The 18,733-nt window shown below is 36.8% G+C and overlaps 1 protein-coding gene across 1 annotated transcript; it reads right to left on the bottom strand.

The window, feature by feature from the left end:
- Positions 1-773: 773 nt before the first annotated feature.
- Positions 774-18,725, bottom strand: LOC100636185 (dynein heavy chain 6, axonemal-like). The gene is made up of 38 exons (XM_019999269.1): positions 17,998-18,725; positions 17,158-17,566; positions 16,760-16,886; positions 15,176-15,498; positions 14,857-15,086; positions 14,484-14,592; positions 14,300-14,420; positions 14,029-14,183; positions 13,792-13,944; positions 13,434-13,688; positions 11,860-11,988; positions 11,300-11,413; positions 10,857-11,210; positions 10,693-10,806; positions 10,477-10,575; positions 10,246-10,426; positions 9,877-10,078; positions 9,601-9,709; positions 9,335-9,481; positions 9,102-9,218; positions 8,782-8,907; positions 8,271-8,426; positions 7,523-7,684; positions 7,318-7,455; positions 6,970-7,123; positions 6,717-6,862; positions 6,035-6,160; positions 5,329-5,541; positions 5,142-5,231; positions 4,940-5,035; positions 4,370-4,669; positions 4,224-4,307; positions 3,858-4,085; positions 3,529-3,750; positions 3,253-3,400; positions 2,932-3,089; positions 1,893-2,850; positions 774-1,848 (listed from the first exon to the last, which is right to left on the bottom strand). The coding sequence occupies exons 1-37, from the start codon at positions 18,633-18,635 to the stop codon at positions 2,554-2,556; spliced, it is 6,930 nt and encodes a 2,309-aa protein (XP_019854828.1). The 5' UTR covers positions 18,636-18,725; the 3' UTR covers positions 774-1,848; positions 1,893-2,553.
- Positions 18,726-18,733: the final 8 nt, after the last annotated feature.

An 18,733-nucleotide genomic window follows, 5' to 3' on the forward strand; every position in this document is an offset into this window, starting at 1 on the left:
CAATATTGATTTCGGCAGCCAGAAAATTAGAATCCTACATGTACATGTAGATTGTACAGCACACATTGCACATAGTTTTACATTAGCAAAGCTAATATCATTAACTAATAATTAGTGCCCCGTTTCCTTGTAATGCTTATTATTATAACTATAACTAAGGCTATGTTTATAGTCGGTGTAACGGTTAAAATTGCATGGGCGATCTGACCTTTTGACACAAAAATGCTTTGAAGTTGAGGCAAAATTGACCAAATTTTAATTTTGAGCTGCACATTGTAACGGCCAGGGGAAAACCAGGCTTAAATGAACAGGTACATATGCATTAATTGCATCTGCAGTATCTTGCTACAATTATACTTTACAGTTATACCTTGTATTGCTGTTTTTCATAATACATGCACTCATTATTGTTATTGTCTTGATATTCTTTTATTAGGCAGTTCCAATAAAATTACTTGGTTTACGGATCCGACCGACTCCAATTTTTGGAAAATCAAAATAAATTTAAATTTTCTAATGCGCATGCGCAGTACCACGTGGTGGGTGTGGCTAGATTCAAAATGGCGCTAAATGTATTTGTTACTGTTAAAAGAGCAAGCTCCTCTATCTTACCTTCCACTGTATGTCAAACCTCTGTGGCATCTACTGTTTGGGACTTGTTAGAGCAGCCATTCATGTTAAATAAGCCTACACTCACAGAAGTTGCTAGAGTATTTTGATAGTTTGTTTTAAAAAGTTATGGTTAACTAACAATTATTAAAGTTAATTAATGAGTAGTTAATTAATTTTATTGTTTATATTTTAATTTATTCCGACCGGCCTGCTCTATTTTAGAGAAAAAAAATCCGTAAAACAAGTAATTTAGTTTGAATTGCCTTAGTATGATAATTATTTGCAACAAAAACATCAGTAAACAGTAGCTCCTGAGTGCATGTAATAAAACAACAACAACACAGTTCTCAGGAGTACATGCAAGTATAAGTACATGTAGCGAATGTAGACATGTAATGTAGACTGGTAACAGTTCTAATAATAAAAGTATACAACTCCTATAGCATCTACTTAATATATATTCTAATATATCAAGAGGAGTGTCTTCATTAGTATAGTCATATAGGACACAGGACCTTACTTCAATGTAGTTCGTGTTACTAACTCCATTTAGTGCTTTATTAAACCAAGGAAGGTTAGGATTATTAGTACAACAAGGGCCCTCTAATCCAAGACACTGTTGACCATCCCACAATGGATCATTAGGATAAAGTACAGCACCATGGAGCAGTCCAACTGGTAATCCTGATTCACAATAATAATCATTGCCAACATAAGATGGTGGGAGGTTTAGATTGAAACCAGTGTTACATGGACAGTCATACTCGTTTACGTTGTTTTGGTAAATACCACCAGCATATGTCCATATATGTTGGCGAGGGTTTCCACGTGTAATAGAGTAACCACAGACATAATAGCTATCAAGACCCACAAATAAAGATCCTTCAAATCCGTCTGGTGAGTGATATTGATAGCCTCTAATCTGCCCACATACTTTAGAATAATTCAAACAATTAGTACTAAAGAAGAATACTGATTGACATCCTGCACTAATGAGATTAATCCCACATAAACTGTGATTAAAGTTAGTAAAATTTTTAGTGACAAATCCATCAGGACATGTAGCTCCAGGTTCAGTCATGTTGATGTAAGCTATCCTTGTCCATCCTCCTTCTCCACAGTCTGTGGTGTCCATTTTACAATAAACTGTATATGCAGTGCCATTTGGATACACAATAGTGTAATCTCCAGATACTGCTTTTGGATTAGCTTTAAGAATCTCCTGGCATGACATTTCTACAAAATAACATAAATAATTACAATATTAGCATTCATTTTACCTGGACAGGACTTTGGTCGTACTTTAGGACAGAGAATGTATCTATTAATACCAGTGTCTCTGATAGTAACAGACTGTCCTAAGTTACTAATATTACAGCATACTCTTAGATACAGTCCTAGTCCACCATGTTGATATGATCCAGCATTAGTACAGTCAGTAGACATACAATAAGATCCTTCAGCACCATAAGAAGCTGTTAGTAAAACTGAGAAGGATAGCAGCAGTGCTATCTCCATTGTGCTCATTCTGTCTTGATAATAATAATTGTCCTGGTGCACCCTGTACTTATAACGTGCTTGTTTGTTTTTGGAATGAATAATTGCACTAATAGTTAGATATTCATGTGTCCTTTTCCTAGTTGCTTTCATCAAAATAGAGTCCATACATGCATGTACATGTATTTCACTTCAGATTTCAATCACTTGTCATATCAGATAAGTTAAGTCAGCTCCCATATTGTACATGTACATGTACAATGTACATGTATCCAGTAGTATACAGTCAGTACATGTACTGTGCTTGCACTGACTGGTATGCATTAAGATTAAGCTTCATCTGAGAAGCCACAGGAGCATTACAAAGTGACACAGCAACACTTTACTTTGTAATGATGCGTATTTTTATATTATCTATGTGTACATGTACATGTATGTTGTTAATTAATTTACCAGTAATAGCTGTGAATTTTCAGTATTGGTTTTGGCTGCTACAAGATTAAATCCTATCTTTACTGTATCTACATTGTACATGTACATTGTACATGTAGATCGCGATGCACTAATATGCATTACCCTTGCTACATCTACAGTACATGTAGACTGTACCTTGAATATAGCTTTAAGTGATACCTCAGCTGGTGAAGGGAGGCACAGCATAGCAAAGTGTCTAATGAAACGTGGAGTGACTGGATTACGACCTCCACCAGGAGGAGCACAACCAGCACATATGGTCATATCCTTGAAAATAAATTTCAAAAATTAATTAATTAATACATGTACATGTACATTGCACATTTGGTCTCTCAATCCTTTCCTTACCTTTATCTGTTTCCAAAAGAGTTTTTCTCTGTCGTAAAACCCACCAAAGTCTTGGTACTGTCTCAATAGTTCAATTGGAGGCTGAGAGCCGTAACGGTCTAGCTTTGGCATGTTTAAATCGTCAACGAAAATGGCAACATGTTTCCCAGCCGGAGCACCTGTTGAATTAAATAGAGAAAGAGAGAAAGAGAGAGTAAATACATGTATTAATTGGACATGGGACATAATGTATGTACATGTACATACATGTACTGTACATACAACATGTAGATGTACATGTAACTTTTTACATTTTGTAGTACATATACATGTCCAACTTACCAAGGACAGTCTTCCTTTTCTTCTCCAGTTTAGACTCTATGATCTCTTGTGTACGTATGCTGTTAGTCTGAGCTGAGAAGTTAATAAACACTGGAACGTACAGGCCTTTCTCTTGCAATTCTGTCAGCTTCCCTTTAGCAATGACAGACTAAGAGAATAAGAGATACAAGATAATCCAAATAATTGCTCAATGTAGAGTACAATAATGATACAACATTCTTTTAAAAATTTAGTAAAGTGATGAAAATTTAAAGATGCACAGATTAGTATGTGTACCTTTCCAACTCCAGTAGTACCAGTGAATAGTACTGAATATCTGACATCAAGCAGTGCCTCCATGAGGTAACCATACCTCACTGTATCTACAGTAGGGACTAGGAGGTCAAAGTAAGGCACTTCTGGGTCGTATCTAAAAGTCGGTATTATTTTATCCCAGGACTCCAAGTATCGTGACTCAAAATTGACAAAGTAACTGTAGAGATCCCCACCTCCTGGTATCTAAAAATAAGAATAAAAACTCTGGTAATAACCACAAAAAATTTAAATGGGTAAACAGCTGAAATTAAGTTCATTAGCCAAAATAAATATAATTTCATTACTCTTACCTTAACATCATGTGTTTCAGAGAATACGTCTCTCACGAAATTCTCAAAACTGTCCATTGATTTCTGTACTAGGTTGCCTCCCAACGCCCACACATAGCAGAACAGGAATGTAGTGCACAGGAGTGGGTGGAGTTTAGATGTCTCGCCTTTCCAGTCAACTCTCTTTGGGTCTTTGCAAAGTAGTGACTCAAATAGTTTTGAAAGTGTTACAACACGATTAATATCAACCTACAAAGTATCAATGTAAAATATCAGTGCTAAGTGATTAATTTGATTTGTTAGTGATTCAATGATTAATGGTTGATTTGAACTAATATATCAGTCATTGATTTGATTTGATATTAAATACACATATGGTATCATTACTTGGTCTATGGCTTGAATACAGTGTTTCTTGATAAACTTAAGTCCAGGATCAATAAACTTGTCAAATAATTCAATCAAATATGCCTAAATATAATAATAAAAAACAAATAATAATAATAATAATCTCAATGATTCTTCTATATTACTTTAGTAGCATCAGGTAGCTTTATAGGAAACTTGTGCTCAATCCAAGTCTGTATGTATGGCTTCCATTTGAGTTCCCCAGGATCAACGTATACCATACCACATCGACTGACGGTGGCTGGTGATGCCACAGCAAGGTCCTGTACTTCAAAGACCATGTGTATGCTCTGGGTTAGCTTAATCCTCTCAGAGTTAGCAAGACACAACATTTTATTATCATCCAGTACAGTGTTCATGTTCTCAATCCACAATGCATCCACTGGCCCATCACAAATGACCCATTTATGATCATCAGTAGTATCCTATTAACCACAATGCATATAGTTTACTGAAAAAAATTCTAAATTTAAATGATGTTCATGTACATGTACATGTACATGTGCATGTACATGTACATGCATGCCTACAGGGCTAAAGGGCATGCATCAGAAACTTACATGTACATGTATGCAATAAGCTTTAATAATGACAATAATATACAGTATACATGTACATGTACATGTTAAAAATTGACAGATACAGTACATGTACATGTAAATATAAACTTATATACACTAGCTGTACTCATGTACCTTGACACAGTGCCTGACAGTGATAGCCATTAGCCCATCATTCCATTCCAACGTTAGCTTGTTCACTTCACCATACAACTCACCCATACTAACAGACTGAGGGACACAGAACAAGATGGAGAGAAGCAATAATACATTGCAATTATATAATCATCAATCCCACATACAATATACTAGCTATAACCATAGACTGAATGTGTACCTTAGGGTTGAGTACAAAGGTATGGACTGGCTGATAGTCAGGATGCTGGTGACCTTGTGAATGCAATGTAGTCAAAGCATCCTTCAATATCTACAAATAAATGACAATAACTACAGTACTAATGTACATGTACACTGTATTGTACATGTATATTTTTATACTATTATGTACATGTAATTATATTTACCTGATAGCAGGTTGTTTTTCCACCTCCAGTAGGGCCCACTAACATGAGTCCATGACGTACTTGCATAGTCTCATACAATTGGATGACCTTCTTTATTTGAGTAGGCACTACCTGAAGGTCCCTGGAGAGAGCAGCATTCTCAATGGAGGACTGGAGGATACCGTAATCATGCTCAGGTAGCTCAATGCCTGGAAACAAGTCTTGTAATATACCCTGAGAAGATAAGGAGAAAAGGGAGGAGAGAAAGGGAAAGAGCAAAAGAGAGGCGGAGGAAAGAGAAAATGACAAAAAGAGAAAATAAAATGAGGTCTATACAGCTACTGATGTACATGTACATGTACATTGTAAACACAGCATAATACATGTCAGATAAAAACACAAAAAATATGTAGTAATAAGTACATGCACAACAAATAATAATATGTAATGCACGTATATACAAGAAGGGAGGAACATAGATAGGTAGAGTTAATGAGACACATGCCTTTCAGCAAGAGCAAGGTCAAGAGAGTTAAAGAGTGTATGGGCTTGTGATAAGATGACCTTGCGCCTCTCAGGCACACAATAGAGGATCTTAGAAGTGAGAATGATAAACGGCATCTGATCCAACAGAGAACATCAGCATATGATTTTGTACATGTACATGTATTATTGTAAAAGTACAATTGTACATGTACATTGCATGGCAAATGCATGCTTCCCTTACTTTGAATAAAATGGCATCATCAGCTAAGAACTTTGGTAAGTTGCTGTCTCTAAGAGCACGAATGAGAACAACGTCTTCCCTCAAGTGAGGATTCTCTCTCTTTAGCTGTCCAGCCATTACTAGCACCTATCAATAATAATGAGATTAACAAATATAATGGTAGGTATGTATGTACATGCACATCTACATGTACATGTACAAGTACATGTACATTGTAATTACATGTACATGTACATGTAATTTAATTTTTACATCTACATGTATCAGCAAATAGATCATGTGATACCTAACCACAAAGTCCGACAACCCATTAAACCCTTTTACAGTTATCAGCATATAAAAGGCACCACTTCACATTGCAGACTCAATCTGCTTGTAGGACAGGGATTCCTTTGGTGTAGTCCACATAAACCAATTTTTGAAGGGGTTTATACCCCGATTCATTAGTTATTATATCAAAATGAAATAAATAGCATAAAGATCAAATTGTAATTAGATGCTCCTAAACATTTCCTGCAGTAGCAGTACATTAAGTGATTGAATGTAATTGTAATACTAATTGATGCTATAAATTTACATCTATAATAATCAAAAATACAGTAATAGTTGCTTATGTACATGTACATGTACATGCATGTACCAAATGATGAATGTTCATGCATGATAATGTCTAATTGCTAACCGATTTGACTGCCCTCATTCCAAAGTCATAATGATCCTGCTGGGACAACTGCTCACTGCACAACTTGTACATCTGTACCATCTTCCTCGCTAAATTCTTAGATGACTCAAAACCTTCAGAATACAATATAACCTCTGCAATGAGAGCTAGAGAGAGAGAGGGGAGAGAGAGAGGGGAGAGAGTGAGGAGAGAGAGGAGAGAGAGAGGGAGAGAGAGAAGAGATAGTGATAGGGTAATTCATTATAATCCTTACCATAGTCAGGGACCATCATAGCGAAAGGTCTAAAAAGAGCTTTAAGGTTATCAGGTAGTTCAGTACGACCAGCATAGCCTGGGTTCATGGTAACAAAGGCAGCACAAGTCCTTATCAGCTTAATCTCTCTACCCTCAAATAAGAAGGTCTTAGCCTGCATGAGAAAAGGGAAATGATCGAAATTACATGTATAATGTGTGCAAGGTACATGTACATGTAAGTGTGCATGTACACAAAGTTTTAAAACGTACATGTACTGTATTATAAAAATACATGTACATGTATATCGTTGCAGGGTCTCTGTTATAAATAACACCGCTATTAGTAGGACTATGTACAGTATCTTACCCTTGCTAGTTTAGCATTCCTGATGGTAAGGAGTTGCTGTGCAATGACAGACAATACTTCAATATCGATACGATTGAACTCATCAAAACAGCACCAGGCTCCGGACTGGGCCAGACCAGAGAAAAACCTACCCATCATCTAAGAAAAAGATACAAAATGTAATTAAAATTAATTTTGTTAATTAAGTTTCCCTCTTTCCTCTTACTTTAAAGTCCAGTCCTTCCGAGCAGTTAAACACGACACATTGCTTTGCAAGTGCTTTTGCTAAGTCTTTTGTTGTCTCAGTCTTTCCAGTACCAGCTGGGCCGGCAGGGGCCCCGCCCAAATCCAACTGGAGTGCACCCATAAGACACAAGTAGCAGCGATCCTACAATACATGTACATGTACAATGTACAGTATTATATGTAATTACAGTACATACATTATATGCATGTACATGAACTGTAAAGCAGTAAAGGCTAATATTGAATTTTACATGTACAGTAGTTGCTTCCACAAATCCATGTGTATGCATGCGCAATTTAATCATGCAGATTTCTGAGCGATTTTAAAAATCAGTAAAAAATCCAATTTTGATCAAAATCAGCTCAAACTTTCACATGTACAGTACATGTACATGTACATTCATCAGGCAAAATATAAGAATTCTTTCCTTTTCAATTTTGCAAAATTTGGCTTGAAACCATGTAATGTACAATATATTGTACAGGAACTTTGACCACATTTTAAGCGACTTTAAAAATTTATAATAATTCAATTTTGATCTGAATCAGCTCAAACTTCTACACAACATAAGTACATAATACATGTATGCAATGAACCAATGCTGTACACATGTACATGTACATGTACATATACATGTATATACATGTAGATGTACATGTAACACAGATCATGCACATACATGTACATGTACATGTACATTGTACATGTATACTGTGCAGTATCTTACAGTGAGTGGTGTGATGACAAGACGTGGTGATGCTCCAAGATACTCGTATCCATAAATGTATCTTGAATTGGACATCTTTACAATGCAGTCGTCAATCTCAGGATCCCAATAATACCTGAGGTTCTTCACCCACTCAAAATCACTTAAACCAGTTACCTAAGAAAAAGAGAGAGAAATTGAAAGAGATTTACATGTACATGTACATCTTGGCAATTGGCAGATTAATGATAAAATTGCCAAATAAAATCTGCCATTTTGCTGTATCTGAGCAAGCTCAATGACATACATGTATGGCTACAACATAAAAACTGCCAATACATGGCAATCAAAAATCACCAATATTAAGCACTGCCAAATTATCCCACTACATGTACATGCAGAATTGTACATTTACATGCATCGATCTGCATGCAAGCTGCACATGTACATGTACATACATGTATACATGTGTACATGTATGTGCTGTTATTACACATGTGTACTTCCATTATGCTGCTATTATACTTTTTACCTTGTTTTCTACCATCTGTGTCACAATGTCTCTAGCATGTACATCAATAGTTATCAGTGCTCCTATTATGTTACGTATCAGCTTAGGGAGTGTGCCACGAACCAGCTCTGCCAATTTATTCAAATTCTGTCGAGAGAAAGAGAGAGAAATACAAATGCAGTACATGTACATGTAAAGCAAGAAAGCAAGAGATACATTGTGTACATGTACATGTAGAAGGAGAGAGGGGAAGGGGGAGGGATAAAAAGGAAGAGGGGAAGGGGGAGGGATAAAAAGGAAGAGGGGAGAGAGAGAGGGGTGAGAAAGTGTGGCTCCATTACATCAAAGCATCTTTGTTCAGCTCCTTTAACAGATTCAAGTACTTCATCAGGCGACTCTTTCATGAGACACTCTGTTAAATCCTTACACCACATTATCTGTGATACAGTCAATACAACCTAAAGTGGATGTAAAGCATATACAAGTTTCTAATAATAATTATGTATACTGTACAATACAATTACAATACATGCATAAACATGTACCGGGTACATGTACATGATGGATGGCGTACTTGACTGGCGTGCATTGTTGCCCACTCATGGCGTGGTCTGGTATCAAAGTCTGCAATGGCAACTTTAGTTAGTTTCCTCAATGACACAACCATTGACTCCTCAACATTAGTCAACCAGTTCTCAACATTGCCTCTTGCTTTAAGACCCTAAAAAAAGAGAAAAAAAGGAAAAGAAAGAAAAGAAGTAAATGTACATGCAATACATTTAGATACGCATGTAGATGTACAGGTACATGTACATGTATGTACTGTAAATGTGTTTGTACTTTTTGTAAGGCAACACTCTCTTGTTCAGGTGACAGCATGGCTAATATATCGTTAGTGATAGTGGGCGGACCGCCAGGCTCTGAAGGAGGTCCCTTACCAAACTCTAACCTAAAAATAAAGAAAGACAGCTATAGCTATAGAGTGTAAGATTGAACAAAACTAAAAATCCATGTCACTAATGTACATGTACTGTACATCAAGGTATACATGTACATGTACATGCTCGTGTATACATGTACATGTGCAGATGCAATGTATAAATTTTCCTTCTTTACTTTGCAATTGCATCAAAGCACTTCCTAAGATGAGGCTGGACTGCCTGAGGGTTCCGTGTTTGTGACAATATCTCGAGTAGCTCGTCATTCGAGAGGAAAAAGAATCGAGAGAAGAGAAGCCTCTTGCTCTCAAGATAGTCCTCCAGACACTTCTGGATCTGCTCCAGTAACGAGTTACTCTTCTTAAACTCTTCAAGCAAACCTGAGGAAATGTAGTGCAAAAATTATATACATCTACAATCTACAATGTACTTACGTGTTATTATGTATTTTTATTTGTTGTGCATGTGCTTATTGCTAGATATTTTTTGTGTTTTTATCTGACATGCATTATGCTGTGTTATTTGTTTAAATTGTACATTATCTTACCAGGTGTGGTTCCTGATCTAATGGCCAGTGGGTTCTTCTGAACTCTTCTCATTATTTCTTTCCAAGATTTGTCCACTTGGTTGAACATCTTAGCCTCGTCAGGTAGCTGTCTCTGAATGTCTGGAGCTCCAAAAATACTCTCCAGATAAAGCCAATTCCTCTGACAGGTTAACCACTCCTCCTATAAAAATGTACATGTACATGTGCATGTATGCGTACATGTGTATTTACTAGTGTTTCAGAGAAGAGTGCTAGTTGCTTCTCCCAGTCCTCAACCCTTGGCTTTATGGGGCCAACATGACGTGAGCCAGCAATAGTACTAACATTGACCTGCAGAAAAACAAGCAGATAGAAGCATAAAGACATTATACATGTACAATGTACATGTGCTTAATGAAAAGAGAAAGAGCTTTATTGCTTTATACACATACATGTAAATGTACTTACAATGCTGTCATCAAGTTGTACTTGTATATCATCAGTTCCTCCTAATATAAATACATCCTTAGAGTCTCTGTGTGGCAATACAATGAACTCCATTGTCTTCCATCCATCTTCAACCTACAGTACATGTACAATGTATTATCATAAATACTTGTTGTATACAGTACCTTTTTCAAAATGGCTTCCAGTGAAGCTTCAGAAGATGCCTGTCCAGACACCTCCTGCAGTGCCTCAGCAAAATTAAACGCATTAAGTTCCTCAAGTAATTTTAAAGTCTTTTTCTCTTCAGGATCAAACTTGTGATCAAGTATTTCCTCAATCTGTTCCCAGTGGCGGGTCTTCAGTGAAGGATTACGGAGGTCCTGTATGACCGGCATCTTGTCTTTCATCTCTTCAACTTTAGTCTTGAGTTTGGGGACTATTGCATTAGGGGGAAGCCCCTTCTCTAATTGGTAGACGCTCTTTGCAAACTTCACTACTTGAGTGTTGACAGTATCAGGAACAAGTTCATCAAACGGAGTCTAAAAAAGAAGAAAATACAAATGTACATGTAGGTGTATATGTACATGTATGTGATAGTTTTTTTTCTCCCTCTCTCCCTTCCCCTTACTGTCATCCATTCATTGTATGATGTATCCCATTCATTTCTAGCGTCCCACATTAACTGCTTCAGTTTCACTTCTGTTGTGACTTCCTCCAATTCTTCAAACCGAGTCACTTCAACCTACAATGTACATACATGTACATGCAGCAATACAGTCATTACAGTGGCATACAAAGTTACATGTACATGTATATGTATATGTATAAAGCATTGTGCATGTGTATACCAAGCACTACTAAACTACCGTATAGCGCTTTATTTTCGAGGAGCTAAACTTTCACTATTTTCGCGGTTAGCATGAAACCGCAAAATTAAAGATCCACTAAAATTTCAATTGCCATTAAAGGTGTGGCACTAACATTGCGAATCCGCAAAAGTTATTTCCGCGAAAAATTGATTTTTATCAATCTGCGAAATTTTAGCTCCGCAAAATTAAAGTGCTATACAGTATTAATAAAAATGCATAATGTACAATGTACATGGAATCATAAAATAAAACTGTAAGTACATGTAATGCAGTGTACAGTACATGTACATGTACATGTATATTTGTCTAGTTCTGATACCTTAAATTTTTTCTGATGATTTTTGTATGATACAGCTTTATCGTTGAGCCCATCGAGTTTTGACTGAAGATCTTGTAGTATTCCTCTGACCTTCTCTTCATCAGCTTCTGGATCAAGCACTAGTGGATTCTATTGGAAGAAGATAGGGAGAGAATTAAGATATATCTTACAGTGGATTGTGGTATAAAGCTTTCTCTACAAGTACAAGTACAGTATATTCATGCATTACCAGTGCCATAAAAACCATACTGATATCCTTATGACGTGTAAAAAGATGGAGTTGATTTCAACTAAAATTTTTCAAGTTATGATCATTTTTCAAAATGGGCCGAAATCTGAAAAATACCCAAGGCTATAGCCCATGCTTTTTCCAAAAAATGGCTAAAAAATCACCCCAAATTTTTATTATATTTTCTGATACATATTGATGTCATTATGCTGTGTAGAAAGTTTGAGCTGATTCCGATTTAAATTTTTCAAGTTATGATCATTTTTTAAAATGGGCCAAAATCCGAAAAATACCCAAGTATAGCCCATGCTTTTTCCAAAAAATGGCTAAAAAATCACCCCCAATTTTTATTATATTTTCTGATACATTTTGATGTCATTATGCTGTGTAGAAAGTTTGAGCTGATTCCGACTAAAATTTTTCAAGTTATGACCATTTTTCAAAATGGGCCAAAATCCGAAAAATACCCAAGGCTATAGCCCATGCTTTTTCCAAAAAATGGCTAAAAAATCACCCCCAATTTTTATTATATTTTCTGATGCATATTGATGTCATTATGCTGTGTAGAAAGTTTGAGCTGATTCCGACTAAAATTTTTCAAGTTACGATCATTTTTCAAAATGGGCCAAAATCTGAAAAATACCTTAAGGCTATAGCCCATGCTTTTTCCAAAAAATGGCTAAAAAATCACCCCCAATTTTTATTATAATCCCTGACGCATATTGATGTCCTTATGCTGTGTATGTGTAGAAAGTTTGAGTCAATTCTGAAACAAATTTCAAGTTATGACAATTTTCAAAAACGAGCCAATTTTTGAAAAATACCCAAGGCTATAGCCCATGCTTTTTCCAAAAAATGGCTAAAAAATCACCCCCAATTTTTATTATATTTTCTGATGCATATTGATGTCATTATGCTGTGTAGAAAGTTTGAGCTGATTCCGACTAAAATTTTTCAAGTTACGATCATTTTTCAAAATGGGCCAAAATCTGAAAAATACCTTAAGGCTATAGCCCATGCTTTGCTAAAAATCACCCCCAATTTTTATTATAATCCCTGACGCATATTGATGTCCTTATGCTGTGTATGTGTAGAAAGTTTGAGTCAATTCTGAAACAAATTTCAAGTTATGACAATTTTCAAAAACGAGCCAATTTTTGAAAAATACCCAAGGCTATACCATATGGTTTTTTCAAATGGCTCCAAAATTACCCCTAATTTTTATTACATTAAAAGATGTCCTTATGCTATAGTTTGAACTGCATGATTTCCACTAAAAAGTTTCAATTTATACATGTACATGTACATGTACATGTAAGTATGTAATAAAAGTACATGTACGTACCTGGGCTTCATTTTTAACTCCCTTCAGCTCCTTCCTCAATGCCACTATATCTTTATCCAAGAACCTACAAAACTTATCAATATACTGCTCCCTCTGACTCATGACCCTATCAACAGAGCTCCTCAGTCCTTGCACAGCTGGTTTAAGCATGTTGAAGGCATAAGTGTAGTCCTCAGGCGGCACTGGGACCTTATACTTGTCTATTAGTTCATACAGGTCCTTAGTAACTTCTGATTCCTCCTCAACTTTATCAACCTATAACATAATGATTATTATACACAATACAATGAGCAACTGGATCATATTTTAGTACAATAGTACAAATGTGTACATGTGGTCAGTCTATTCATTATTCTACCTGTGATTGTATTTCGTCAAGGAAAGTCAATAATGATACATATTCCATTGTGCTGGTTGGCTCTGTCTCTAGTCTAAATGTAGCATCCTGTGATAGCTGTATTAGCCTGTCCATCATTGATTTAGCTTTAGCTGGCATTACATCATGTATAGCCTAAAAAGAGACACAGTAATTATGTATTGCAAATTAATAGGTGCATGAGCATACAAAATTAATAGTAAAGTATAATTTAATTACCTCCAGACACCTAACAGGGGATGGTATCAGTCTAGCCTTTAGTTCATTGGTATCAACCAGTAGTAGTCCAAGCTTCTTGTCAGTGGGGCACTTCTCCACAGCCTGAACATGTTGCTTCCTATACCTGTACAGCCTCTTCCTGTAGAACGCTACATCTAAAGGAGGAGAGAAATCAGAATCATAGTAAAATGTACATAATTATACATATACATGAACATGCAATATGTACATGTACATGTACATGTATATGCACATGTACATTTATACGTACCATTGTCTTCATCTTCAAGGCTATCAAGTTCAAACTGTTCATTTTCTTCATAAAACTTCCTAAAGAGCTCAAACTTGCTAGCATAGTCATCAGCTAGACTGAAGCTTGATAACAGGACGTCCTATTCATGTACAGTATAGGTAGGTACATTTAATGTTTAACTGTACATAGTGTATGTTCTTACTTGTACTGATTGTGCAACATTCATTAGCTCAATGTCATCTTCAAAAATGTCTGCCAGACTAGGACCAGTCCCACATGTCTTCTCTTCTACTTTGTTATTAATAACTGGCCTACATTAAAAACATACGCCTAATATTAGAGCCTTCTCTACAGCAGAATCATCTACATGTACATGTGTAGTAAATAGTTGTTTAAAATAACTTTCACATAAAGAACACTTCTGTACAACAGATACAACAGACAAGTTTTTCTAGTACCAAAGTGTCCATTATATTGAGGCTACAGTGGCACACAGCTTACACTGTATTCATGCATGTACAGTACATGTACATGTGTATACATGTACAGTGTATGTATAGTGTATTGGTCATTACCTAGTGAATGCATTGAAATAAGAGTCTGAGAGTAGATTAGGAACAGCCAGTGTGCAGTCCTGGTATCTGGTCATAGTGTCTGCTAGGACTTGCTGGAAATCATGAAGACTGGGCTTATACTCGAGTCCTTGAGACTCTAACTTGAGATGAGAAATAAAGAGACACTTGTAGTCCACCTGGTGTTCATCATCAATGGCTACATTACTATTAGTGGGACGTCTACCAAGATGCTAAACAAAGGAGAAGTAAGAGATAGTAGGTGACAAATTGTAAAGCAATTAAAGTTAGGCTGTAAAACTTGTGAAGATAGAGCACTTACTGATGGTGTATTTTGAACAGAAGATGATGGAGTCTTAAGTGGAAGGAGCAAAACTTTTTCATCTTCTTCCTCATCATCAGGAATCGGTTCAGCAAAGTCCTCAATCTCTACCACACAGCTGGCCCTCTCCTTCAGGCACTGAAGCAAATGCTTCTCAGAGCCGAGAGTGAGGTCGTGGAGCATTGAGAGTATGATGTAGTCACAGAGACGAATGAAGCAGGAGAGACGCTGACAATGGTTCCTTTTCAATGCCTGCATCGTGTACTTCTGCATCTCAATGGAGTCCAGGGAGAGACGAGAGGAATCTAATGTATCATCAATACCTGCATGTGTAGAGGAAGGAAGAGGGTATTCAAGAGGTTGAATATAATGTACATGTAGCAGGATTTTTTTGAGGATAATAATTTTCGCAAATGACCTGTATCAGGAGGTTTACAAAATTAATTTTCGCGAATTTCCACTATCCTGCCATCTTGTACTACATGTATATTAAATTGATTTCCAAGGAATTTAATTTCACAAATCTTGCAAAATGTGTTATTCTCAAAGAACCCACTATACAGTAGAGTCTACATTTACATCTACATGTACACAAAATAGACACATGAGTAAGTACAATTACAATAATATTTGGGCGAAGCCCACTAAGATGAGAGTGAGTTTGTTTGTCTGTTTGGGGATACAGTCATCTAACTATCATTGAATGCAGGTGTGGTCACGATGTAATGGCTACTATCCAAGTCTATTATCTCGGTTATTTTTACAAAAGGTCAGCAAAACTAAACTGCATGCTATTCAAAACTTCTCAAGCGGCAAGGGTGGTCATATAGCATAACAATAGCATGGCTGGGAGCTCAGCCTCTTTAAATGTTTTAGATTCTTCTAGTATCAGACATGGGGTCAAGCACTTGGTGCTTGTACTTATAAGCAGAGCTTTCAAAGTACTTAGTGCTGCTTCCAAGCACCTTTTCAATATAATCTATGTGCTTCTTTATTACTTTTAAAAATTTACAAAAAGTGCTTTTAAGTACAGCAAAAATTGCACATGAATAGTGTACATCTACATGTAGATGTACATGTACATGTACCACTACTTGTACATGTACATGTACCACTACATGTACATGTAGTGGTTACACAGTCCAATAAATTGTAGTAACAGTAGCATACAAGTTTACAGTAGTAGCACTTTGTGTGATTACGTGTCAGCTTGAAGAACGGTAATGGTATCACCATTAGTGGTATCACTCCAAAGTTCTCTGCTGTTTTCATTTATTATGAACAATTTACAGAGTTAGTGTTTATTAGATGCAATAGTAAATTGAATGACTCAGTGCATGTACATGTACAGTGAACAACTATAATTGTAATTTTACTTTATAGTGAATATCTAGTACTTATTAATACACTTAAGCACTCTGGAAAATGCTTGTTCTTGTACTTAAACACTTATGGTGAAGCTATAGATTGTGCTTGTGCTGGTACTTCTAACACATTTAAGTGCTTGTGTTTGTGTTTAAGTACATTCCTTAGTGCTTGACCCCATGTCTGCTAGTAATGCAATAATACTGATGTGTACATTACCATTGCTCTTGGGATCATCAGGTCTGATGGGGTCTGGTACAAACTGTTCTCTCCTCAGAGCCTCTTCACACGCATGTCTTGCTATGTTCCTTATATCAAGATGAAACTGAGCTAGATTAATGGAAACCTGGAGAGAGAGAAGGAGAGAAAAGCATGAGGAACATACAGTGTACAGTGTACAGTATGTACAATGTATATGTACATGTACATCTTAAGTTATAATACTAAAAGAAAGAGATAAATGTACATGTATATGTATAATTAAAATATCAAATGAGGAACATACATAGTAAATGCACTTTGCACATATAAGTACATGTATGAGTTACAGAGGAAAGAGACAGAAGCTAGTACATGTACATGTACAAATAATTTACAAAAACTACATAGTAACTTACAATCCCCATCTTCCCTAGCTGAGATCCTTGGAATTCCTCCAGTGTATAAGTAGTTGAAGGGTCTATTCCAGTCATTAGCTCATTCTCACTGATGTTCTCAGCACCTTCCTTTATCTCAAGCAATGCCTTCCCAAGATCAGGGTGAAGATAAAAGAGGTTCTCTTTCAAGCTTTTACGACAACGAGAGATCTTTCTTGTACGAACGCTCTTCCTCCAGGTAGCGAATGCTTTCCACATCCGAAAGACAAAGAAAGTTTTTATTTTGAGTAGCTTGTTGAAGTGGTTGTAGTCGCTCACCCATTGATTCAGCTCTGTGAAGTCGGCCTCTTTGCCATTACGTAGCCTTGTGACACCTCTTAGGCTGAGAGTGGAGTAATCATTCTTATTTACCTTAGAATGTACAACAACTCTGAGAGAAAGGGATGGAGAGAGAGAGAGAGGGAGGGAGGGAGGGAGGGAGGGAGGGAGGGAGGGAATAGAAAGGGAGGAAAAGGTGCAATCACAATGTATTAAGCAAAACATTATAATTTGTATTACTGTATTACAGGTACATGTACATGTAGATCCATCATGTACAGATGTACAGTAACAGCTATTTGCACATAGACCTTGCAAACTGGCAGTTGTGTAGGTGGTCTGTTTCTTAATGTGACCACACAATGCAAGACACACCTCAAGTTTAGATAGTCCATTTGAAGGTAATAGATTGGTTTTTGAATTGGTTTGCAAGGTCTGTGCAATTTGCTGTATGCACATCAATGTAGAACAGTAAAAAAATATGATCAAAATTCATGTACTATACATGTTAACAAGAGTGGATGATTAAATTAGGGTTAATACCTCAAGTTATAAGGATTATAATGAACAGATCCTCCAGAAGGCGTCAAATACACAAAACCTAATTCCGGCTCTTTCTTAAGTCTTGCGACTATCTCCAGTGGATCCGTGAGCTCTTCCAGTGGAGGAGAGTATTTCGTTATCACAGTACCTGGGTCTGTGTTCACATAAAGGGCACTCTGGTTGGTCTTACGAGAGGAGGATTGTCTCTTGCGGACTTGAAGGAAAGAGTCAGTTAAACGTGAAGATATAGGAGGACGTGGAGGAGTGACGTGTAGAGAGGACAAAGGCTGAGGGGCGAGTTCAGGAAGGGAAGGGTTGGAAGAGAAGGTGGGGGAAGAGGGTTCATCTGTTTTCATGTGTTTTGGGTGAGGGGGAACAGAACCTCGAGCTTCTTCGGGCTTCTCTTCAAACTTTAACACCTCTTCGTTTTTTCGTTTCTGGTAAGCTGCTAGAGCTGGTAGAGGCTCTAGTTTCCTCTGAATAAAGGGCCTGGCTGGCTGAGGTGGGCCTTTTCTTACTGCCTTTAAGGCCAGAGGTTTGTTTTGGGAGAGAACATCAGGCTGAGCGTATATTCGTGCCTGAAGGTCCTTCCTGTCAATACCAAGGGTAAAGTGAGGGCTAGCTTTGCTGGAGGACATGTCTCTGGAGACGTTGATGTCCAATAAACACGATAAAGAGCACTTTCTCTAGCCTCCAATTGTCAGGTAGCCATGGTAACAGTTTTAAACCACGCCCA

Source organism: Amphimedon queenslandica, unplaced genomic scaffold, assembly GCF_000090795.2.
Source record: "Amphimedon queenslandica unplaced genomic scaffold, v1.1 AMPQUscaffold_13516, whole genome shotgun sequence".
NCBI classification, from domain to species: Eukaryota; Metazoa; Porifera; class Demospongiae; order Haplosclerida; family Niphatidae; genus Amphimedon; species Amphimedon queenslandica.